The sequence below is a fragment of the Salvelinus namaycush genome, chromosome 20 (genome assembly GCF_016432855.1).
Source record: "Salvelinus namaycush isolate Seneca chromosome 20, SaNama_1.0, whole genome shotgun sequence".
In the NCBI taxonomy this organism is placed as follows: Eukaryota; Metazoa; Chordata; class Actinopteri; order Salmoniformes; family Salmonidae; genus Salvelinus; species Salvelinus namaycush.
Genome location: NC_052326.1, coordinates 56873216 through 56897427, shown reverse-complemented (window position 1 = coordinate 56897427; position 24212 = coordinate 56873216). Strand labels below are relative to the sequence as shown.

The 24212-nt window shown below is 46.6% G+C and overlaps 1 protein-coding gene across 2 annotated transcripts in view; it reads left to right on the top strand.

Moving 5' to 3' along the window:
- Nucleotides 1–24212, top strand: part of LOC120065519 (filamin-B) — a 120775-nt gene that overhangs the window by 59207 nt on the left and 37356 nt on the right. Inside the window, exons 20-32 of one of the 2 annotated variants that reach the window (XM_039016581.1) lie at nucleotides 903–1043; nucleotides 1327–1507; nucleotides 2779–2952; nucleotides 3072–3234; nucleotides 10630–10790; nucleotides 11799–11966; nucleotides 14048–14171; nucleotides 15436–15589; nucleotides 18299–18488; nucleotides 18935–19182; nucleotides 19469–19552; nucleotides 22581–22683; nucleotides 23882–24022. In XM_039016581.1, the coding sequence (XP_038872509.1) occupies nucleotides 903–1043; nucleotides 1327–1507; nucleotides 2779–2952; nucleotides 3072–3234; nucleotides 10630–10790; nucleotides 11799–11966; nucleotides 14048–14171; nucleotides 15436–15589; nucleotides 18299–18488; nucleotides 18935–19182; nucleotides 19469–19552; nucleotides 22581–22683; nucleotides 23882–24022 (2032 nt within the window). The remainder of the gene's footprint in view (nucleotides 1–902; nucleotides 1044–1326; nucleotides 1508–2778; nucleotides 2953–3071; nucleotides 3235–10629; nucleotides 10791–11798; nucleotides 11967–14047; nucleotides 14172–15435; nucleotides 15590–18298; nucleotides 18489–18934; nucleotides 19183–19468; nucleotides 19553–22580; nucleotides 22684–23881; nucleotides 24023–24212) is intronic. The other variant, XM_039016582.1, reaches the window with a different exon arrangement.

Below are 24212 nucleotides of genomic sequence, written 5' to 3'. Positions count from 1 at the left end.
CTTCACCATAGACTGTAGCAGGTTTTCATGAAGGATCTTTCAGTACTTTGCTCTGTTCATCTTTCCCTGGATCTTGACTAGTCTTCTAGTCCCTGCCGCTGAATAACATCCCCACAGCATGATGCTGCCACCACCATGCTTCACCGTAGGGATGGTGCCAGGTTTTCCTTCAGACGTGAAGCTTGGCATTCAGGCCAAGGAGTTCAGTCTTGGTTTAATCAGACCAGACACAATCCTGTCTCGGAGCTCTACGGAAAATTCCTTCGCCCTCATGGTTTGGTTTTTGCTCTGACATGCACTTTCAACTGTGGGACGTTATATAGACAGGTGTGTGCCTTTTCCAAATCATGTCCAATCAATTGAATTGACCACAGGTGGACTCCAAGTTGTGGAAACATCTCTATGATCCGTGGAAACAGGATGCACCTGAGTTCAATTTTAAGTGTCATTGCAAAGGGTCTGAATACTTATGTAAATTAGTTTTTTCTGTTTCATTTTTAATAAATGTGCAAAATTGTCTAAACCTGTTTTCACTTTGTCATTATGGGGTATCATGTGTAGATTGATTTTGGGGGGATAAAAGATTTAATCAATTTTAGATTAAGGTTGTAACCCAACAAAATGTGGAAAAAGTCAAGTTGTCTGTACTTTCCAAATTAAGTGTGTGCGCACACGTCCCTTTTGTTCATTGTCCTTCATGCCAGATTGTAATAACCATCCTGGGACTTATAAATATTTTTTTCTTGCTAGTACTGTTACGATTGTACTGATGTTTAGGAAGATTGTGATTATCATTCATTACAAGTAAAACCAATATGACTACTGATGTTGAATGTACTTATTGTAGCCAAGTCCTTCTGGATGAGGATGTCATGCTAAATGATTAAATATCTTTCTGTCAGGTGGTGGCATCTGGCTCAGGACTGAAGAGGGCCAAGGTGGGAGAAGCCAGTGTGGTGAACGTGGATTGTTCCAGGGCTGGACCGGGTCAACTCACCCTGGACGCTGCCTCTGACTCTGGCAACAATAAGGCTAAGACAGAGGTGTGTACCATGAGAGAGTGGCGATCTTTTTAACAAATTGGAAATTAAATATTTATAGAAACATATTGCTTAATTGACATTTTCTTATGACGGTAGGAACCCTACTTACTCGTTAGAGTTATTAACCTGGCTGTTGACTCAGACATCCCGTTTTCCTACGAGTCCTGCATATCATTCTCATAGAAAAGCTTAGTTGATGCATCCAACACGCTAACTCGTGTGGTTACAGGTACAAATTCCCTTCGCGCAATAAAGTTTGTTTAAAATTATTTTGTTCATTCAGGTGATCGACAACAAAGATGGCACCTACACAGTGACCTACGTGCCCCTGACCGCTGGGATGTACACCCTGCTACTGAAGTACGGAGGCAAGGCGACGCCCGGTTTCCCTGCCAAGGTGATGGTCGACCCTGCTGTGGACACATCCAGAGTCAAGGTGTTTGGCCCCGGAGTGGAGGGACGAGGTAGGCTTTATTTACAGATACTCTGTTGCTCTGAGTTTTCCATTAGGCCCACTGTTGCTCTCCACTAGGCCCACTGTTGCTCTCCACTAGGCCCACTGTTGCTCTCCACTAGGCCCACTGTTGCTCTCCACTGGGCCCACTGTTGCTCTCCACTGGGCCCACTGTTGCTCTCCACTGGGCCCACTGTTGCTCTCCACTGGGCCCACTGTTGCTCTCCACTGGGCCCACTGTTGCTCTCCACTGGGCCCACTGTTGCTCTCCACTGGGCCCACTGTTGCTCTCCACTGGGCCCACTGTTGCTCTCCACTGGGCCCACTGTTGCTCTCCACTGGGCCCACTGTTGCTCTCCACTGGGCCCACTGTTGCTCTCCACTGGGCCCACTGTTGCTCTCCACTGGGCCCACTGTTGCTCTCCACTGGGCCCACTGTTGCTCTCCACTGGGCCCACTGTTGCTCTCCACTGGGCCCACTGTTGCTCTCCACTGGGCCCACTGTTGCTCTCCACTGGGCCCACTGTTGCTCTCCACTGGGCCCACTGTTGCTCTCCACTGGGCCCACTGTTGCTCTATGTTTCTGTAAAGCACTTTGTGTCAACTGTTGACGTACAAAGTGTTTTTTTAAATAAATAAAATGCATTTGATTTTGGAGTGGCACTGAGGCAAACTCCTGAAACCCTGTGTTAAAATGTATTGTAGCATGTCTCTTGTCACTCCTTAACCTGGGTATCTGTAGGAGAGGATCAACTTTATTGTCTCTGGGCACAACCTACTTTAAACTAACTGAAAGTGACTCATCTTTATTCTGATCGAGCGCAACTACTGTTTGTTTTCCGGGTTACAGGGTTACCGTGACACCGGGGGAGCCCTTTGTGTAGTGGCTAACTTTTGCTTTGTCAAGAACAGATGGGAGAGTTTCTCGAAGCAACTCGGGCTTCTCAATTACGCGGTTGAACAGTGAAGTCTAAAACCATTACCTCACCTCAGACTAGTGACAGAAGGAACGTCACTGCTGCTGCCTCAATGAAAGGGAACAATTAGAGTTCAAAGGGGCAGGCGGGTTGGAGGCTGGTGGGGGATGGCGAGTTTTACAACCCCTACACAAATACACAGATGTTGAGAAGCGCTGGGTCAGCTGCGGAGAAGCACCCCTGGATGGAGAGCAGTTTCTTTTTTTCTTTTTTTTAAGGAACAAAGTCAACAAAGCTCAACATGACTCTTTGAGATGAGTCGACCAAAATTAACAATTTATTTAATTTAATTTTCTCTCTCCAGCGTTGTTCCGGGAAGCGACTACGGAGTTTACGGTCGATGCCAAGTCTCTGACTAAGAAGGGAGGTGACCACATCAAAGCCCAGGTCAGAAATCCCTCCGGTGCCTTGACTGACTGTATCGTCACTGACAAGGCAGACGGGACCTATGGCATTGAGTACACACCCTTCGAAAACGGTAAAAAAATAATAAACAGCTGCCTCTGAGCACTGTTGACATAAAATAAAATGAAGGGCATTATGAATGTATTTGTGTGGTTGATTGTCCAAAAGGTTGACCTCTCTCTGATCTCCTAGGCGCCCATGCTGTGGAGGTGCTGTACGATGAGTCTCCGGTCCCGAAGAGTCCCTTCCAGGTGGGGGTAGAGGAGGGCTGTGATCCTACCAGGGTTCTGGCTAAGGGCCCCGGGCTCCAGGAGGCCATCACAGAGGCCCCCAACAACTTCTCCATCATCACCAGGTAGACACACACACACACACACACGCGTTCATGTCTTAAGACACAGAGAACGAGGGAGTGATGTTCGTTCATTCTCTTTTAAAACCTTCTCTCCTGTTTGGTGCTTAATGAACCCATGTATGACAGCACTGATCAACAGGGGAAACTTGACTTTAACATTAGTTCAGTAGTTTAGTTCAACCCGCTCTTTAATCACATGTTATTTCGTAAATAACAGGTGTACACTAACATTGGAATGCTCACATACGGCCCCTTTCCAACAATGCATAGATATTTTTTTTTTTTAATAACACGAGGATAAATGCACAACGATTAACGATAAGATTGCTATATACACTGAGTACCAGTACTGGGTCCATGATAACATGGCTATATACACAGGCTACCAGTACTGGGTCCATGATAACATGGCTATATACACTGAGTACCAGTACTGGGTCCATGATAACATGGCTATATACACTGAGTACCAGTACTGGGTCCATGATAACATGGCTATATACACAGGCTACCAGTACTGGGTCCATGTTAACATGGCTATATACACAGGCTACCAGTACTGGGTCCATGATAACATGGCTATATACACTGAGTACCAGTACTGGGTCCATGATAACATGGCTATATACACAGGCTACCAGTACTGGGTCCATGATAACATGGCTATATACACTGAGTACCAGTACTGGGTCCATGATAACATGGCTATATACACTGAGTACCAGTACTGGGTCCATGATAACATGGCTATATACACAGGGTACCAGTACTGGGTCCATGATAACATGGCTATATACACAGGGTACCAGTACTGGGTCCATGACAACATGGCTGTATACACAGGGTACCAGTACTGGGTCCATGATAACACGGCTGTATACACAGGCTACCAGTACTGGGTCAATGATAACATGGCTGTATACACAGGGGGGACGGTGCTGAGTCGATCTGCAGGGGTATGAGGTAATTGAGGTAGATATGTACATGTGACTAGGCAACGGCATAGATAAACAGCAACGTATGTGATAAGTCAATAGTCGGTGCATGAAGGGTCAATGCAGATAGTCCAGTTAGGTATTGGTTAACTATATTAGTAGTCCTATAGCTTGGTGGGTAGAAACTGTTCAGTGTAACTATATTAGTAGTTCTATAGCTTGGTGGGTAGAAACTGTTCAGTGTAACTATATTAGTAGTCCTATAGCTTGGTGGGTAGAAACTGTTCAGTGTAACTATATTAGTAGTTCTATAGCTTGGTGGGTAGAAACTGTTCAGTGTAACTATATTAGTAGTTCTATAGCTTGGTGGGTAGAAACTGTTCAGTGTAACTATATTAGTAGTTCTATAGCTTGGTGGGTAGAAACTGTTCAGTGTAACTATATTAGTAGTTCTATAGCTTGGTGGGTAGAAACTGTTCAGTGTAACTATATTAGTAGTCCTATAGCTTGGTGGGTAGAAACTGTTCAGTGTAACTATATTAGTAGTTCTATAGCTTGGTGGGTAGAAACTGTTCAGTGTAACTATATTAGTAGTTCTATAGCTTGGTGGGTAGAAACTGTTCAGTGTAACTATATTAGTAGTCCTATAGCTTGGTGGGTAGAAACTGTTCAGTGTAACTATATTAGTAGTCCTATAGCTTGGTGGGTAGAAACTGTTCAGTGTAACTATATTAGTAGTCCTATAGCTTGGTGGGTAGAAACTGTTCAGTGTAACTATATTAGTAGTTCTATAGCTTGGTGGGTAGAAACTGTTCAGTGTAACTATATTAGTAGTTCTATAGCTTGGTGGGTAGAAACTGTTCAGTGTAACTATATTAGTAGTCCTATAGCTTGGTGGGTAGAAACTGTTCAGTGTAACTATATTAGTAGTCCTATAGCTTGGTGGGTAGAAACTGTTCAGTGTAACTATATTAGTAGTCCTATAGCTTGGTGGGTAGAAACTGTTCAGTGTAACTATATTAGTAGTCCTATAGCTTGGTGGGTAGAAACTGTTCAGTGTAACTATATTAGTAGTTCTATAGCTTGGTGGGTAGAAACTGTTCAGTGTAACTATATTAGTAGTCCTATAGCTTGGTGGGTAGAAACTGTTCAGTGTAACTATATTAGTAGTTCTATAGCTTGGTGGGTAGAAACTGTTCAGTGTAACTATATTAGTAGTTCTATAGCTTGGTGGGTAGAAACTGTTCAGTGTAACTATATTAGTAGTTCTATAGCTTGGTGGGTAGAAACTGTTCAGTGTAACTATATTAGTAGTTCTATAGCTTGGTGGGTAGAAACTGTTCAGTGTAACTATATTAGTAGTCCTATAGCTTGGTGGGTAGAAACTGTTCAGTGTAACTATATTAGTAGTTCTATAGCTTGGTGGGTAGAAACTGTTCAGTGTAACTATATTAGTAGTTCTATAGCTTGGTGGGTAGAAACTGTTCAGTGTAACTATATTAGTAGTCCTATAGCTTGGTGGGTAGAAACTGTTCAGTGTAACTATATTAGTAGTCCTATAGCTTGGTGGGTAGAAACTGTTCAGTGTAACTATATTAGTAGTCCTATAGCTTGGTGGGTAGAAACTGTTCAGTGTAACTATATTAGTAGTTCTATAGCTTGGTGGGTAGAAACTGTTCAGTGTAACTATATTAGTAGTTCTATAGCTTGGTGGGTAGAAACTGTTCAGTGTAACTATATTAGTAGTCCTATAGCTTGGTGGGTAGAAACTGTTCAGTGTAACTATATTAGTAGTCCTATAGCTTGGTGGGTAGAAACTGTTCAGTGTAACTATATTAGTAGTCCTATAGCTTGGTGGGTAGAAACTGTTCAGTGTAACTATATTAGTAGTCCTATAGCTTGGTGGGTAGAAACTGTTCAGTGTAACTATATTAGTAGTTCTATAGCTTGGTGGGTAGAAACTGTTCAGTGTAACTATATTAGTAGTCCTATAGCTTGGTGGGTAGAAACTGTTCAGTGTAACTATATTAGTAGTCCTATAGCTTGGTGGGTAGAAACTGTTCAGTGTAACTATATTAGTAGTCCTATAGCTTGGTGGGTAGAAACTGTTCAGTGTAACTATATTAGTAGTCCTATAGCTTGGTGGGTAGAAACTGTTCAGTGTAACTATATTAGTAGTCCTATAGCTTGGTGGGTAGAAACTGTTCAGTGTAACTATATTAGTAGTCCTATAGCTTGGTGGGTAGAAACTGTTCAGTGTAACTATATTAGTAGTCCTATAGCTTGGTGGGTAGAAACTGTTCAGTGTAACTATATTAGTAGTTCTATAGCTTGGTGGGTAGAAACTGTTCAGTGTAACTATATTAGTAGTCCTATAGCTTGGTGGGTAGAAACTGTTCAGTGTAACTATATTAGTAGTCCTATAGCTTGGTGGGTAGAAACTGTTCAGTGTAACTATATTAGTAGTCCTATAGCTTGGTGGGTAGAAACTGTTCAGTGTAACTATATTAGTAGTTCTATAGCTTGGTGGGTAGAAACTGTTCAGTGTAACTATATTAGTAGTCCTATAGCTTGGTGGGTAGAAACTGTTCAGTGTAACTATATTAGTAGTTCTATAGCTTGGTGGGTAGAAACTGTTCAGTGTAACTATATTAGTAGTTCTATAGCTTGGTGGGTAGAAACTGTTCAGTGTAACTATATTAGTAGTTCTATAGCTTGGTGGGTAGAAACTGTTCAGTGTAACTATATTAGTAGTCCTATAGCTTGGTGGGTAGAAACTGTTCAGTGTAACTATATTAGTAGTCCTATAGCTTGGTGGGTAGAAACTGTTCAGTGTAACTATATTAGTAGTCCTATAGCTTGGTGGGTAGAAACTGTTCAGTGTAACTATATTAGTAGTCCTATAGCTTGGTGGGTAGAAACTGTTCAGTGTAACTATATTAGTAGTTCTATAGCTTGGTGGGTAGAAACTGTTCAGTGTAACTATATTAGTAGTTCTATAGCTTGGTGGGTAGAAACTGTTCAGTGTAACTATATTAGTAGTCCTATAGCTTGGTGGGTAGAAACTGTTCAGTGTAACTATATTAGTAGTTCTATAGCTTGGTGGGTAGAAACTGTTCAGTGTAACTATATTAGTAGTCCTATAGCTTGGTGGGTAGAAACTGTTCAGTGTAACTATATTAGTAGTCCTATAGCTTGGTGGGTAGAAACTGTTCAGTGTAACTATATTAGTAGTCCTATAGCTTGGTGGGTAGAAACTGTTCAGTGTAACTATATTAGTAGTCCTATAGCTTGGTGGGTAGAAGATGCATTGGTTCCGCTTGCCTTGCGGTAGCAGAGAGAACAGTATAAATTGGGTGGCTGGAGTCTTTGACAATGTAAGGGCCTTCCTCTGACACTGCCTGGTAAAGATGTCCTGGATGGCAGGAAGCGTGGCCCCAGTGATGTACTGGGCCGTTCGCACTACCCTCGCACTACCCTCGGCCTTGAGGCCGAGCAGTTGCAATACCAGGCAGTGATGCAACCAGTCAGGATGCTCTCGATGGTGCAGCTGTAGATCCTCAAAGTTCTGAGGGCCCATGCCAGGTCTTTTCAGTCTCCTGAGGGGGAAGAGGCATTGTTGTGACCGCTTCACAACTGTGTTGGTGTGTGTGTGGACCATGATAGCTCCTTAGAGATGTGGATACGGAATAACTTGAGGCTCTTGTCCTGCTCCACAACAGTCCTGTTGATGTGGCCCACTATTTCCTGTAGTCCACGATCATCTCCTTTGTATTTATTACGGATCCCCATTAGTTCCTGTCAAGACAGCAGTTACTCTTCCTGGGGTTTATTATGGATCCCCATTAGTTCCTGCCAAGGCAGCAGCTGCTCTTCCTGGGGTTTATTACGGATCCCCATTAGTTCCTGCCAAGGCAGCAGCTGCTCTTCCTGGGGTTTATTACGGATCCCCATTAGTTCCTGCCAAGGCAGCAGCTGCTCTTCCTGGGGTTTATTACGGATCCCCATTAGTTCCTGCCAAGGCAGCAGCTGCTCTTCCTGGGGTTTATTACGGATCCCCATTAGTTCCTGCCAAGGCAGCAGCTACTCTTCCTGGGGTTTATTATGGATCTCCATTAGTTCCTGCCAAGACAGCAGCTACTCTTCCTAAGGTTTATTATGGATCCCCATTAGTTCCTGCCAAGGCAGCAGCTACTCTTCCTGGGGTTTATTATGGATCCCCATTAGTTCCTGCCAAGCCAGTAGCTACTCTTCCTGTGGTTTATTAAGGATCCCCATTAGTTCCTGCCAAGGCAGCAGCTCTGGAGTGATGAATCGCGCTTCCCCATCTGGCAGTCCATCTGACGAATCTGGGTTTGGAGGATGCCAGGAGAACGCTACCTGCCCAGATGCGTAGTGCCAACTGTAAAGTTTGGAGGAGGAATAATGGTCTGGTGCAGTTAATGGTTCGGGCCCCTTAGTTCCAGTGAAGGGAAATCTTAATGCTACAACATACAATGAAATTCTAGATTCTGTGCTTTCAACTTTGTTTGAGGGAAGGCCCCTTTCCTGTTTCAGCATGACAATTCCCCCGTGCACAAAGCGAGAACCATTTCTGTATGGACATCCAGATAGTGTGGAAGAACTTGACTGGCCTACACAGATCCCTGACCTCAACCCCGCCCATTGAAAACCTTTGAGATGAATCCACTAGATGTTAATGGAAAGCCTTCCCAGAAGAGTGGAGGCAGTTCCAGCAGCGACGGGGGGGGACCATCTACATCACAGGTGTCAAACTCATTCCACGGAGGGCCGAGTGTCTGCGGGTTTTCGCTCCTCCCTTGTACTTGATTGATGAATTAACATCACTAATTAGTTAGGAACTCCCCACACCTGGTTGTCTAGGGCTTTATTGAAAGGAAAAACCAAAAACCTGCAGACACTAGGCCCTCCGTGGAATGAGTTTGACACCCCTGATCTACATATTAATTCCCATGCTTTTGGAATGAGATGTTTAACGAGCAGGTGTCCACACACTTTTGGTTATGTAACGTAGTTAATCCCAGCGTCTTAATCTTAGTGACGAGCTTTGAGGGCACAATGGTGTTGAACACTGAGTTGTAGTCAATGAACAGCATTCTCACATAGGTGTTCCTTTTGTCCAGGTGGGAAAGGGAAGTGTGGAGTGCAATAGAGATTGCATCATCTGTGGATCTGTTAGGGAGGCATGCGATTTGGGCTGGGTCCAGAGTGTCTGGGATGATGGGGTTGAGCCATGACCAGCCTTTCAAAGCATTTCATGGCAACAGATGTGAGTGCTACGGGTCGATAGCCATTTAGACAGGTTACCTTAGTGTTCTTGGCCACAGGGACTATGGTGGTCTGTTTGAAACATGTAGGTATTAGACTGGGTCAGGGTGAGGTTGAAAATGTCAGCGAAGACACTTGCCAGCTGGTCAGCACATGCTGTGAGTATGTAGCCTGGTAATCCGTCTGGCCCTGTGGCCTTGTGCATGTTAGCCTGTTAAATGTCTTACTCACTGGTACTTCCCGTTGAGTTTTTGCTTGTAAGCAGGAATCGGGAGGATATAATTATGGTCAGATATGGAGGGTAAAGGCGAGCTTTGTATGCGTCTGTGGACTAAAGGTGATTTGAGTTAAAAAAAAAAAAAAAAAAATGTGCCTGTAGTTGCACAAGTGACATGCTGGTAGAATTGAGGTAAAACGTATTTCAGTTTTCCTGCATTAAAATCCCCGGCCAGCGTCTGTTTGTGGTAGTAAATAGACAGTTTCTATTTTTCGTAGCTATCTTGGTAAATAGTGTGGTCTACAGCTTATCATGAGGTATTCTATCTCGGGTGAGTAGCACCTCAAGACTTCCTTAACAGCTGGTGAACGATCTCTAATATTAACAGACACACCCCTTTCTCCCTTTCTCTCCGCTTCCTTGGCGGTGCCGTTCTGTCCTGCCGATGTATAGATTAGCCAGCTAGTTATATTTACCCTGGACTTGGAGAAACATGATATTACAGTTCTTCAGGTCACGTTGATAGGATGGACTAGAATGGCGCTCATCTAGTTTGTTCTATTGGTAAACGTGCAATCACTGGAGAATAGAGGGTAGAGGCAGTTTATCCACTCTCCGACGTAGTCCCGTCAGGTATCCCGGCCGCTAGCGCTGTTTTCTCCAAGTGTCGAGAATTTGGGCCTGGTCCGCGATAATCAATGACTCATTGACGTCCTCATCCACATGGAGGTTAGGGATAGCTGTTGTGATATCCAGAAGCTGTTCTCGGTCGTAGGAAACCACCGTGGAAACATTATGTACAAAAATAACGAGTGTGAAAGAATTCACTAAATAGGAGCCTGTAAAATGGCCGCCAATCCCTCAGCTCCATTCTATTCCCTGAGATGTTTGCCGTGTTCCATTAATACAGTAGTCTGCTCTAATCCTGTCTGCCGTGTTTTGTTTTTCCCCCAGAGGGGCAGGTATCGGAGGCCTGGGCATCACAGTAGAGGGCCCATCCGAGTCTAAGATGTCCTGTAAAGACAACAAGGACGGCAGCTGTAACGTGGAGTACATCCCATTCGTCCCAGGCCTGTACGACGTTAACATCACATATGGAGGACAACACATTCCAGGTAACTAGACTCTATCTACTACAGGGTTTCCCTAACTGTGTCATGGGGGCTCCCCCCTGGGTCAACATTTGGTTGTCCTAGCACTGCACGGCTGACTCAAATAACCAACTCATCAAGCTTTGATTATTTGAATCGGTTGTGTTTGAAGCTACGTGGCAGAGCGTGATGGGGGTGTGAGCAGGTGGGTCTTGGCAGAGCGTGATGGGGGTGTGAGCAGGTGGGTCTTGGCAGAGCGTGATGGGGGTGTGAGCAGGTGGGTCTTGGCAGAGCGTGATGGGGGTGTGAGCAGGTGGGTCTTGGCAGAGCCTGATGGGGATGTGAGCAGGTGGGTCTTGGCAGAGCCTGATGGGGGTGTGAGCAGGTGGGTCTTGGCAGGGTGATGGGGGTGTGAGCAGGTGGGTCTTGGCAGGGTGATGTCGTTGTGCGTATGTTTTGTGTTTCGAAAATAATTACAATTTTTTTTATCAGCTGGTTAGTGCTAGGTCAAAACCATAATGTGAACCTGACGGGGGGGGGTTGGTAATGCAGGATGTCCACGAAATTAAATTGAACAAAAAAAGTGGGGTGGATAAATATTTTGGTCAAATGTTTTTATAAATATTGCTAACAGAAGAACCGAAAATGTAATCATGTCTACAACGTGGGCATAGGCTGTGAAAAAAGTGAGTGCCGCTGGCTTGCCATTTCACCTGATAAGACAAGATTTGAACATTATTTTTACAAAAATATAATGGGGTTGCCGGTGTTCCTGGGCCGGGGGTTGCCGGTTTTCCGGCAACTCTGTTGTCCTGTATAACCAGGGATAGTCCCGTCTGTCCACCAGCCAGTTGGTTCAAGAGACCAGTGAAGGACACACTGTTGGCTATGTTCTATTTGGTGCCCAGAGTTTCACCTTAACGTTGATCTTAGTTTTCTTCTGATAGCTGGGCCTAGAGTTTATCCTAAACCAGGTTGTCTGATAGTGTATCGAACAGTCTCTGCCATTTTAACACTCTCTTTGTCCATCAGGCAGTCCATTCAAGGTACCAGTGAAGGACATGGTTGACCCCAGCAAGGTGAAGATCTCAGGACCCGGCGTGAGCTCAGGGGTCCGCGCCAATATCCCACAATCCTTTACTGTGGACTGCAGCAAGGCCGGGGTGGCTCCGCTCTCTGTAGCTGTCACCGCACCGAAAGGTGAGGTTTGATTCAGTGTGTGTGGTGACCCCTCTCTCTGGCAGTCACCGCACCTAAATGTCAGACTGGATTAGTTTTATTTCTGTTAGTTGTAAGAGACGACAGGGAACGGGCGACGACAGGGAACGGGCGACGACAGGGAACGGGCGACGACAGGGAACGGGCGACGACAGGGAACGGGCGACGACAGGGAACGGGCGACGACAGGGAACGGGCGACGACAGGGAACGGGCGACGACAGGGAACGGGCGACGACAGGGAACGGGCGACGACAGGGAACGGGCGACGACAGGGAACGGGCGACGACAGGGAACGGGCGACGACAGGGAACGGGCGACGACAGGGAACGGGCGACGACAGGGAACGGGCGACGACAGGGAACGGGCGACGACAGGGAACGGGCGACGACAGGGAACGGGCGACGACAGGGAACTTACCCAAAAAGACTTGTGGCGATTACAGCAACACATTTTGCATGCGGCAGAGAATTGTTCTGCTATTTTAAAGCTAATTTTCTGCGATTCTACACCTTTTTCTATCTTATAAAGTGCTGACTCAGAGGTGTGAATACTTCAATTACATTTTGACTTTTATTACATTTATATTGCACCTCTTTAACCAAGTAGGCCAGTTGAGAACAAGTTCTCATTTACAACTGCGAAAAGTATGTGGACACCTGCTTGTCGAACATCTCATTGCAAAATCATGGACCTTAATATGGAGTTGGTCCCCCCCTTTGCTGCTATAACAGCCTCCACTCTTCTGGGAAGGCTTTCCACTAGATGTTGGAACATTGCTGCTATAACAGCCTCCACTCTTCTGGGAAGGCTTTCCACTAGATGTTGGAACATTGCTGCTATAACAGCCTCCACTCTTCTGGGAAGGCTTTCCACTAGATGTTGGAACATTGCTGCTATAACAGCCTCCACTCTTCTGGGAAGGCTTTCCACTAGATGTTGGAACATTGCTGCTATAACAGCCTCCACTCTTCTGGGAAGGCTTTCCACTAGATGTTGGAACATTGCTGCTATAACAGCCTCCACTCTTCTGGGAAGGCTTTCCACTAGATGTTGGAACATTGCTGGACTTGCTTCCGTTCAGCCACAAGAGCATTAGTGAGGTCGTACACTGATGTTGGGCGATTAGGCTCACAGTCGGCGTTCCAATTCATCCAAAAGGTGTTCAATGCGGTTGAGGTCAGGTTTGGTTCTTCCACACCGGTACAAATAATTTCTGTATGGACCTCGCTTTGTTCTCGGGGGTATTGTCATGCTGAAACTGGGAAGGGCCTTCCCCAAACTGTTGCCACAAAGTTGGAAGCACAGAATTGTCTAGAATGTCATTGTATAATGTAGTGTTAAGATTTCCTAGGCCATTATTCTTCCGCCACCGAACTTTAGTTGGCACTCATTCGGGCAGGTAGCATTCTCCTGCCATCCGCCAAACCCAGATTTGTCTGTCGAACTGCCAAATGGTGACACGTGATTCATCACTCCAGAGAACGCGTTTCCCCTGCTCCAGAGTCCAATGGCGGCGAGCTTTACACCACTCTAGCCGACGCTTGGCATTGCGCATGGTGATCTTAGGCTTGTGTGCGGCTGCTCGGCCATGGAAACCCATTTCATGAAGCTCCCGACGAACAGTTCTTGTGCTGACGTTGCTTCCAGAGGAAGTTTGGAACTCGGTAGTGAGTGTCGCAACCGAGGACAGACGGTTTATACCCACTACGCTCTTGAGCGCTCGCCGGTCCCGTTCTGTGAGCTTGTGTGGCCTACTACTTCGTGGCTCAATTTCGTCCCGTCCTGACTTGTAGGAAAGGTGGCATCCCATGACGGGGCCATGTTTAGGCCTTTCGATTACCAATGTTCTCCATTTTATACACCTGTCAGTAACGGCTGAAATAGCCAAATCAACTCATTTGAACAGGTGTCCACATACTTTTGTATGAACTTTGAAATAGAACTTTGTTATTGTGTGTCTAATTCAGTTCAACTTTATTGTGTTCAATACCAATATTCTCCATTTCCGGTACGGCTAAGGCCGGTCCTGTCCTGATGTAAGGTGTGTGTTTTGGTCCTCAGGTGTGGCTGAGCCGGTGGAGGTGACAAACAACGGAGATGGAACACACACTGTAGCCTACACCCCTTCAGTGGAGGGACCCTACTCTGTAGTGGTCAAGTACGCTGACGAGGAGATCACACGCAGGTAACTCACTAATCTTGACTCGGTTACATACAGTACAGGGTGTGTTTGAGATGGTTGTCTGTTAATTCTTTAGCCGTAGGTACTGCTTTGTATTACAGCAGATTAACCTATTTTACTGTGTATTGTGATAACACGCCTCCTTAGGTCCCAGAGTTTTCCCTGTGATCCCAGAGTTTTCCCTGTGATCTGACTAGGAAAATCAAATGGGCAGTTAACATTTTAAAAATACAATTTTTTCCCTTTTTCTTCAGTTTAAACTATAATAAAATCATAAAACTACACGTGAATAATATTCCTTGACTTCTAAGGTTCAGTATGTTAGAACAGAGGAGACCGATTTTAGTTGCCGTACTTCCGAAAACACAAAAACTTGCGTCTTTCATCGTGTATAGGCAGTTCGGCTAGTGCACGTTTCTATCTATCAGTATAGGCAGGTCTGCCACCAGACAGTCAGGCCTAGTGCACGGTTCTATCTATCAGTATAGGCAGGTCTGCCACCAGACAGTCAGGCCTAGTGCACGTTTCTATCTATCAGTATAGGCAGGTCTGCCACCAGACAGAACCGTGCACTAGGCCTGACTATCTAGCATATATCAAAAGCTGTGTCTGGCAATGTCTGAACTTCATTTAAGCAGGGACTATCAATGAAAAGACGACTTTTTACTGGTAACAGACCGAAGACTGAACACACTGGCATCATTAGCAAAGAGGGAGAGGTGACGGGCAGAAAGAACAGACCGAAGACTGAACACACTGGCATCATTAGCAAAGAGGGAGAGGTGACGGGCAGAAAGAACAGACCGAAGACTGAACACACTGGCATCATTAGCAAAGAGGGAGAGGTGACGGGCAGAAAGAACTGTGTGTATATGGGTAACTGCCAGAATAAAGGAAACACTTGAGTTAAATGAAGCTGTTCTTGCCCCTATTTAAGACACTGTTTCGGGATTTCCTTTATTTTGGCAGTTACACATGTTACTCCGTATCTCAATGTCTTTGCCAAGAAGCCTGAAGTTTGTTCCTCTGGTTTTATTTAAGTTATCCTCTAATTAGTTAGGCTAGAACACAGCAAATTATATATTTTGTGATTTAAAAATTGTGACGGGAACAAAAAGAACAATGTTTTTCATTTAGGAATTTTTAATAAAGTTGACGATCCCCATTTTTTTTTTAAACGTTCACACCTCAATTCTTGGCCCTACCTGTGACACCATTCTTCTAGTTTCCTCTAGTTGTTGATATTATTGTGTACTTCCTCGTCCAGTCCCTTCAAGCTGCGAGTGCTGCCTACCCATGATGCCAGTAAGGTGGTGGCTAGTGGACCTGGTCTAACCACCGGAGTGCCAGCCAGCTTTCCAGTGGAGTTCACCATCGATGCCAAGGATGCAGGAGAGGGACAACTATCAGTCCAGATCACAGTGAGTTGACCTGAGGGTTGTCTTGTGGTTCCAGAATCAGACTGGACTTTGGAGAAACCTGTAACGGCTAGTGTCTAGGCGGTGGCCGTCGGCCGGACGGCTGTGGTCAGGGTGGCCGGACAACTGTTACATTGATTCTCCCGTTGACAGTAGAGAAAAACATCCATCTCTTGGTGTTGTGCTCAGTTGAATGGATCACCGGCCAAACCAACCTTTTCTGTCTACCAACCCTCCCTAACCAACCCTCCCCAGGGGTCCAGAGGTTAGAGGTGGGACTTTCTGTTGCCAGGTAACTAGACAGTCAGCAGCACTGCTCTATGCCTCTGATGGTCCCGGTAACCCTCCATTTTACAGCCTGTTAAATACTTTGGTATTTACTAGGTAAATAAACACTAAATATGTAGTAACAATTTAGTCTTAAACATGGGTAACCAAGGAAGTAGGAAGTACTACATACTTATTTAGTAATAACATATGTAAATACATGTAACTTATTACTATGTGAATGTGTAGTAACGTCAGTCTCAGTATTACCTAAAACACCAACGTCCTCTTGGGTTATTCTCTCCCGTTTTACAGGAAACTGAAGGTAAAATAGTGTATGTTTGTACTGAACAGGGCTGTAGGACGAAGTGGTACGTTTTCACGTAGAATGTAGTTACCTGTATGTTCGTACTGAACAGGGCTGTAGGAGGAAGTGGTACGTTTTCACGTAGAATGTAGTTACCTGTACGTTCGTACTGAACAGGGCTGTAGGAGGAAGTGGTACGTTTTCACGTAGAATGTAGTTACCTGTATGTTCGTACTGAACAGGGCTGTAGGAGGAAGTGGTACGTTTTCACATAGAATGTAGTTACCTGTATGTTTGTACTGAACAGGGCTGTAGGACGAAGTGGTACGTTTTCACGTAGAATGTAGTTACCTGTATGTTTGTACTGAACAGGGCTGTAGGACGAAGTGGTACGTTTTCACGTAGAATGTAGTTACCTGTATGTTTGTACTGAACAGGGCTGTAGGAGGAAGTGGTACGTTTTCACGTAGAATGTAGTTACCTGTATGTTCGTACTGAACAGGGCTGTAGGAGGAAGTGGTACGTTTTCACGTAGAATATAGTTACCTGTATGTTTGTACTGAACAGGGCTGTAGGACGAAGTGGTACGTTTTCACGTAGAATGTAGTTACCTGTATGTTCGTACTGAACAGGGCTGTAGGACGAAGTGGTACGTTTTCACGTAGAATGTAGTTACCTTTGAGGGACCACTGCATTGGATGACTCCATCCCACCAAGACAACGGCCAATCTGTCCTTGATCTTATTCGGTTAAATAATGTTTTTTTACCACGTTCACACTGACAGGGTAGGTAGGAGGTAAGAGGGCTGTGAAATGAAGGCATTTTTTGTTCATGTAATGGAGTCTAATGCAGCGGGTACCTCCACAGATATTGTATCTATGTGGAAACACAACACTTCATCCTACAGCCCTGTTAATACAATCTAGCATGATGGGTAAAGTATATAGAGATAACGTGATGAGAATATCAGCTCAAGGATTATTTAGGTAATTACGTTGTAATACATGATTAACTGTATGTTTATTGTTTCTTTGGCAGTACTTTTGAAAGAGCCTGGTGTGACGCCCTATTCACCTAGTAATCAGCCGCTACTTGACCTTTTGGGACTAAAATGTGTTACTATATAATTAGATTTATTCTAAGTCAATTTAACTAAAATATCTTTAAGTCACATTTGTATTTGAATAATCAGTGGGCTATTTTTAAATTCACTTTCATTTTAGTCACATCAGTAATGCCTCATTAGCCTAATAAGTATAAATTACTGTCTTCCATGTCCTCCAACCTACATGTCCTTGTCCTACCAACAGATTGTTCTGCTTGACATCCTATCACATGATTATTTTCCCCACAGCCAATTGGCAGAAGAACACATTACTCAACAGCAGATTAAACAGCACACCCCATGCCAGGGCTCCAGACAAACATTTTCCTCTGGTTCAACTAACTTTTTTTCAGTTGGTGCCATCAGCTTATGATTTGGTTGCACCAATTTCTTTCTGCAGCTTCACGCAAAACAAAAATACACGACTGATGTCTATTTTAGAAATCAGTCCAAGAATGACTGTTTCAAGGTATTGATGTGCCGAACTAATGAATTGTGGGTTGTCAACAGGCTATTGTTAAAACAGGGCTCCAGAACTTTAGTTTATCAATAGAGATCAATTTGTCTACATCCTGATGTGCACTAATATCATAGGCTAATTTATTTGGGGGGCTAATTGACCACACGAGGAAGGTAACTCAAAACACATTAGCTAGATCGGTAACACTAACTGTAATACTCACTGCTAGTAGTCATGTAGTAATCTAACTGTATAATACTCACGGTTAGTGGTAATCTAACTGTATAATACTGTTAGTAGTCATGTAGTAATCTAACTAATACTCACTGCTAGTAGTAAACTAACAGGAAATGTAATGTCCTCATGAACGTTTTAGCCTGCTACCCTATGCACTTGCCATGGCCAATTACGTGCTTCATATAATATTAAGAGATCACAATTATTAACTGGGTGGGTTAAGCAGGGTCACGTGTCGGAGTGTAACTTGTACAGACAGGGTCACGTGTCGGAGTGTAACTTGTACAGACAGGGTCACGTGTGTCATGTATAATACGTCAACCTTGTTTCTTCAGGACCAAGATGGGAAGCCGAAGAGGGTTGGTATCCAGGACAACCGTGACGGGACATACCTGGTGTCGTACGTACCTGACAAGGTGGGGCGTTACACCATCGTGATAAAGTACGGAGGAGATGAGATCCCTGCCTCGCCCTACCGGGTCAGAGCCACCTCCTCAGGAGACGCCAGCAAGTGCACAGTCACCGGTGAGTGAGTCGTGATGTGCTTTGGAATATACTATGTCATGGGTGTCCAACGTATGACCTGCATTCTGGACCTCAAGCTCATCCAATCACAGAGCATCGCAAATTCCAAAGGACATATATTTATTTATTTGCTTGTTTTTGGGGGAGAGGAAACGACGTTAACTACGGTCCTCTTTGGGCTCAAAGGCAGAAACACAGTGGTCTGTCTGTAGTCCAAGCACCAGTGTTGAACCCTGTGGTGGTAATGTGGCGTTACACACTGGTCCTTCCAGACTGATAGGATATACATTTCCCACCGGGAGAATAAAGTAACGTGGACATTTTAAAAGGTGTTGCTGCTTCCACATAAATACATAGAATCAAATCATACACGCCTCTCTCCACAGTTGTCCTTCTCAGTTACGCTTTCTTATCCAGACTTATCTTTTATCTGTTTATCTTACCAGGTCCCGGTATCGCCCCCATCATCGCGGTCGGGGAGGAGGTGGGCTTTGTGGTGAACGCTAAGGCAGCTGGGAAGGGGAAGGTGACATGTATCGTGGTGACGCCGGATGGGACCGAGGTGGAAGCTGATGTCATCCAGAACGAGGACGGAACATTCGATATCTTCTACACCGCCCCGACCCCTGGGAACTATGTCATATACGTACGCTTTGGAGGGGAGAACATCCCCAAGAGCCCCTTCAAAGTCATGGTGAGATGCAGGGTAGTGGAACGATACTGTTGTGGGGAGATGCAGGGGAACGATGCTGGCGGGTGGCGATGCAGGGTAGTGGAATGTATGCTCTGCACCATCCTGGCTCTGTCCGTGAGAGGAAGGATCTAATATGTTATGAAAATGCATCCCTGTATATTTGTCTGATCCTGTGCAGACATTTTGGATCATGTTTCGGTTGTGATTGTGATCTTTAGGTCACATGTTTTTAGATTGTGTGTCTCTGTCCTCGTGTGTGATGCCTGACATGGTTGTGATTCCCCAGGCGACTGATGAGGCTCCGATGATGCAGCAACAGTCAGCCAATCAGCAGTCAGCTGCTCCTGGAGCCGCCGGATTCCAGCCCTGGGTACAGAGTAGAGAAACACCCTCTATCCATCCCTCCCTTCCTTCCTTCCAGCCCTGGGTACAGAGTAGAGAAACACCCTCTATCCATCCCTCCCTTCCTTCCTTCCTTCCTTCCAGCCCTGGGTACAGAGTAGAGAAACACCCTCTATCATCCCTTCCTTCCTTCCTTCCTTCCTTCCTTCCTTCCTTCCTTCCTTCCAGCCCTGGGTACAGAGTAGAGAAACACCCTCTATCCATCCCTCCCTTCCTTCCTTCCAGCCCTGGGTACAGAGTAGAGAAACACCCTCTATCCATCCCTCCCTTCCTTCCTTCCAGCCCTGGGTACAGAGTAGAGAAACACCCTCTATCCATCCCTTCCTTCCAGCCCTGGGTACAGAGTAGAGAAACAGCCTCTATCCATCCCTCCCTTCCTCCCTTCCTTCCTTCCAGCCCTGGGTACAGAGTAGAGAAACACCCTCTATCCATCCCTCCCTTCCTTCCTTCCTTCCTTCCAGCCCTGGGTACAGAGTAGAGAAACACCCTCTATCCATCCCTTCCTCCCTTCCTTCCTTCCAGCCCTGGGTACAGAGTAGAGAAACACCCTCTATCCATCCCTCCCTTCCTTCCTTCCTTCCAGCCCTGGGTACAGAGTAGAGAAACACCCTCTATCATCCCTCCCTTCCTTCCTTCCTTCCTTCCTTCCTTCCTTCCTTCCTTCCTTCCTTCCTTCCTTCCTTCCTTCCTTCCAGCCCTGGGTACAGAGTAGAGAAACACCCTCTATCATCCCTTCCTTCCTTCCTTCCTTCCTTCCTTCCTTCCAGCCCTGGGTACAGAGTAGAGAAACACCCTCTATCATCCCTCCCTTCCTTCCTTCCAGCCCTGGGTACAGAGTAGAGAAACACCCTCTATCATCCCTCCCTCCCTCCCTTCCTTCCTTCCTTCCTTCCTTCCAGCCCTGGGTACAGAGTAGAGAAACACCCTCTATCATCCCTCCCTTCCTTCCTTACTTCCTTCCTTCCTTCCAGCCCTGGGTACAGAGTAGAGAAACACCCTCTATCCATCCCTTCCTCCTCCCTTCCTTCCAGCCCTGGGTACAGAGTAGAGAAACACCCTCTATCCATCCCTCCCTTCCTTCCTTCCTTCCTTCCTTCCAGCCCTGGGTACAGAGTAGAGAAACACCCTCTATACATCCCTCCCTTCCTTCCTTCCTTCCAGCCCTGGGTACAGAGTAGAGAAACACCCTCTATCCATCCCTCCCTTCCTTCCTTCCTTCCTTCCAGCCCTGGGTACAGAGTAGAGAAACACCCTCTATCCATCCCTCCCTTCCTTCCTTCCTTCCTTCCTTCCAGCCCTGGGTACAGAGTAGAGAAACACCCTCTATCCATCCCTCCCTTCCTTCCTTCCTTCCTTCCTTCCAGCCCTGGGTACAGAGTAGAGAAACACCCTCTATACATCCCTCCCTTCCTTCCTTCCTTCCAGCCCTGGGTACAGAGTAGAGAAACACCCTCTATCCATCCCTTCCTCCTCCCTTCCTTCCAGCCCTGGGTACAGAGTAGAGAAACACCCTCTATCCATCCCTCCCTTCCTTCCTTCCTTCCTTCCTTCCAGCCCTGGGTACAGAGTAGAGAAACACCCTCTATCCATCCCTTCCTCCCTCCCTTCCTTCCTTCCTTCCAGCCCTGGGTACAGAGTAGAGAAACACCCTCTATCCATCCCTTCCTTCCTTCCTTCCTTCCTTCCAGCCCTGGGTACAGAGTAGAGAAACACCCTCTATCCATCCCTTCCTTCCTTCCTTCCTTCCTTCCTTCCTTCCTTCTAGCCCTGGGTACAGAGTAGAGAAACACCCTCTATCCATCCATCCCTCCCTCCCTTCCTTCCTTCCTTCCTTCCTTCCTTCCTTCTAGCCCTGGGTACAGAGTAGAGAAACACCTCTCATCATCCATCTGTCACACCCAGCCTGAACTGCACCTCAAGGAGATCCCTCCATGCCTGCCTCCATTCCTCCCTGCCTCCATTCCTCCCTGCCTCCATTCCTCCCTGCCTCCATTCCTCCCTGCCTCCATTCCTCCCTGCCTCCATTCCTCCCTGCCTCCCTTCATGCCTCCCTCTGGCTGTCCCTGCGCCTCTGAATTCTCTCTGATCCCTGACACTGAATGATCACCCTCCCTCTCTCATGGTGTCCTTCTCTCCCTCCCCAACTTCCTGATAAATGTCACAATGACTCCATATTCTCTCCCATCATATTTATAGGAAATGGCTGTTCATGTCTAATGGCTGAGCACTGTTTCTTTGGCCTAATATTCTACCGCTCTCTGATCATACACTGGAAAAACAGGTGTCCCGTGCCATGTTAGTTCCATCGAGTTATCTTGTCTCCATCCTGCCCTCGTTGTCAGTCAGCGCCCCACCATGGCACCATGCCAGACCCATTACGGTACAATAAACAGTGGAAACACAGGCGACGCCTCTAACTCCTGTTCCCACCACAATAGGAATGTGTGGGAGCACACACACACACACACACACACACACAGTGTAGACAGTATCAAAATGCATCTTCTCTCCTCCTCTACTCATCCTCTTCTCGTTCCAGCTCATCTACTATATATTACCACGGTTACAGGTATTTGGGTTTCTCTTTCTCGTTCTTCCCAGGAGTTTCTGAGAGCTTTTGCTTTTCCAGGTATGCTGTGGGGGTATCTGCAATCTCTCTCTCTCCACCCATCCCTCCTTCCTTTACGCCATGCACCCCTTACTCCTGCAAGAGGCACCAAACGGAACCAGTCTGCTCTGATTGCTGTATCTGAATCACTCACTGCCTGTTTGCCCTGACTACCTGATTCTCTCTTACCTCGGCTTTCACCGCAGGACGACTCAGGCAGAATGAGACTGTAAATGGTAGAAATACAGGGAAGACTTAGTCACTTTCCTGTTTTGACAGTTCTCCTACCAAAGACATATCCGTCACGTTTTTAACGATCACCCCCCCCCCCCCCTCCCCATCCCTTTTTCTTCTCCCCTTTTGTCTTCCCTTCCCTCTCCCCCTCCAGGTGACAGACGGGTCCTATCACCCAGCCAACCGTATGAACGGAGCCGGTTTCAGGCCCTTCGACATGGTCATTCCTTTTGCCTTCCGGAAGGGAGAGATCACAGGTGAGATACTGAACAAGATCTATCTCAACTTCCTGTTGAGGGCGAGTTTAGAGGTGAGATACTGACCACTGCCGTAACAAACAGATCAAGGGCCATATCATAGGTGAGTCATTGACAGGCATATCTTTCCTGTAAGATAGGATGGAGAGGGGGCTTGTCTTTCATTAGCTAAACACATTGGAATGAAGCTGCTTGGCACACAGAATGACATGGCATATTGTAGGGCGGTGTGGGATGACGTATTGTAGGGCGGTGTGGGATGACGTATTGTAGGGCGGTGTGGGAGGACGTATTGTAGGGCGGTGTGGGAGGACGTATTGTAGGGCGGTGTGGGAGGACGTATTGTAGGGCGGTGTGGGAGGACGTATTGTAGGGCGGTGTGGGAGGACGTATTGTAGGGCGGTGTGGGAGGACGTATTGTAGGGCGGTGTGGGAGGACGTATTGTAGGGCGCCGTGGGAGGACGTATTGTAGGGCGACGTATTGTAGGGCGACGTATTGTAGGGCGACGTATTGTAGGGCGACGTATTGTAGGGCGACGTATTGTAGGGCGACGTATTGTAGGGCGACGTATTGTAGGGCGACGTATTGTAGGGCGACGTATTGTAGGGCGACGTATTGTAGGGCGACGTGGGAGGACGTATTGTAGGGCGACGTATTGTAGGGCGACGTGGGAGGACGTATTGTAGGGCGACGTATTGTAGGGCGACGTGGGAGGACGTATTGTAGGGCGACGTGGGAGGACGTATTGTAGGGCGACGTGGGAGGACGTATTGTAGGGCGCCGTGGGAGGACGTATTGTAGGGCGCCGTGGGAGGACGTATTGTAGGGCGCCGTGGGAGGACGTATTGTAGGGCGCCGTGGGAGGACGTATTGTAGGGCGCCGTGGGAGGACGTATTGTAGGGCGCCGTGGGAGGACGTATTGTAGGGCGCCGTGGGAGGACGTATTGTAGGGCGCCGTGGGAGGACGTATTGTAGGGCGCCGTGGGAGGGCGTATTGTAGGGCGCCGTGGGAGGGCGTATTGTAGGGCGCCGTGGGAGGGCGTATTGTAGGGCGCCGTGGGAGGGCGTATTGTAGGGCGCCGTGGGAGGGCGTATTGTAGGGCAGTGTGGGAGGACGTATTGTAGGGCAGTGTGGGATGACGTATTGTAGGGCGGTGTAACTCTTCTCTTAGTAGCCTACGTTCTCTCTCTCTAGGTGAGGTCCACATGCCGTCAGGGAAGACTGCTCAGCCTGAGATCATGGACAACAAGGACGGGACAGTCACAGTGAAGTTTGCCCCCACTGAGGCCGGCCTACACGAGATGCACATCAAGTACAATGGAACGCACATTCCAGGTCAGCACACACACCACGGACACACCACGGCAAATATCTCCAACACAGGAACACAGGAACACAGATCACACACACACACACACACAGGGCACAGACGAGTGATGAATATCCTGTCAGGATTCCTGTGTATTGAAGTCATGAACAGGACATACGAGGGAGAGGCAGAGGGAAGAAGAGAATCCCTCTGAAA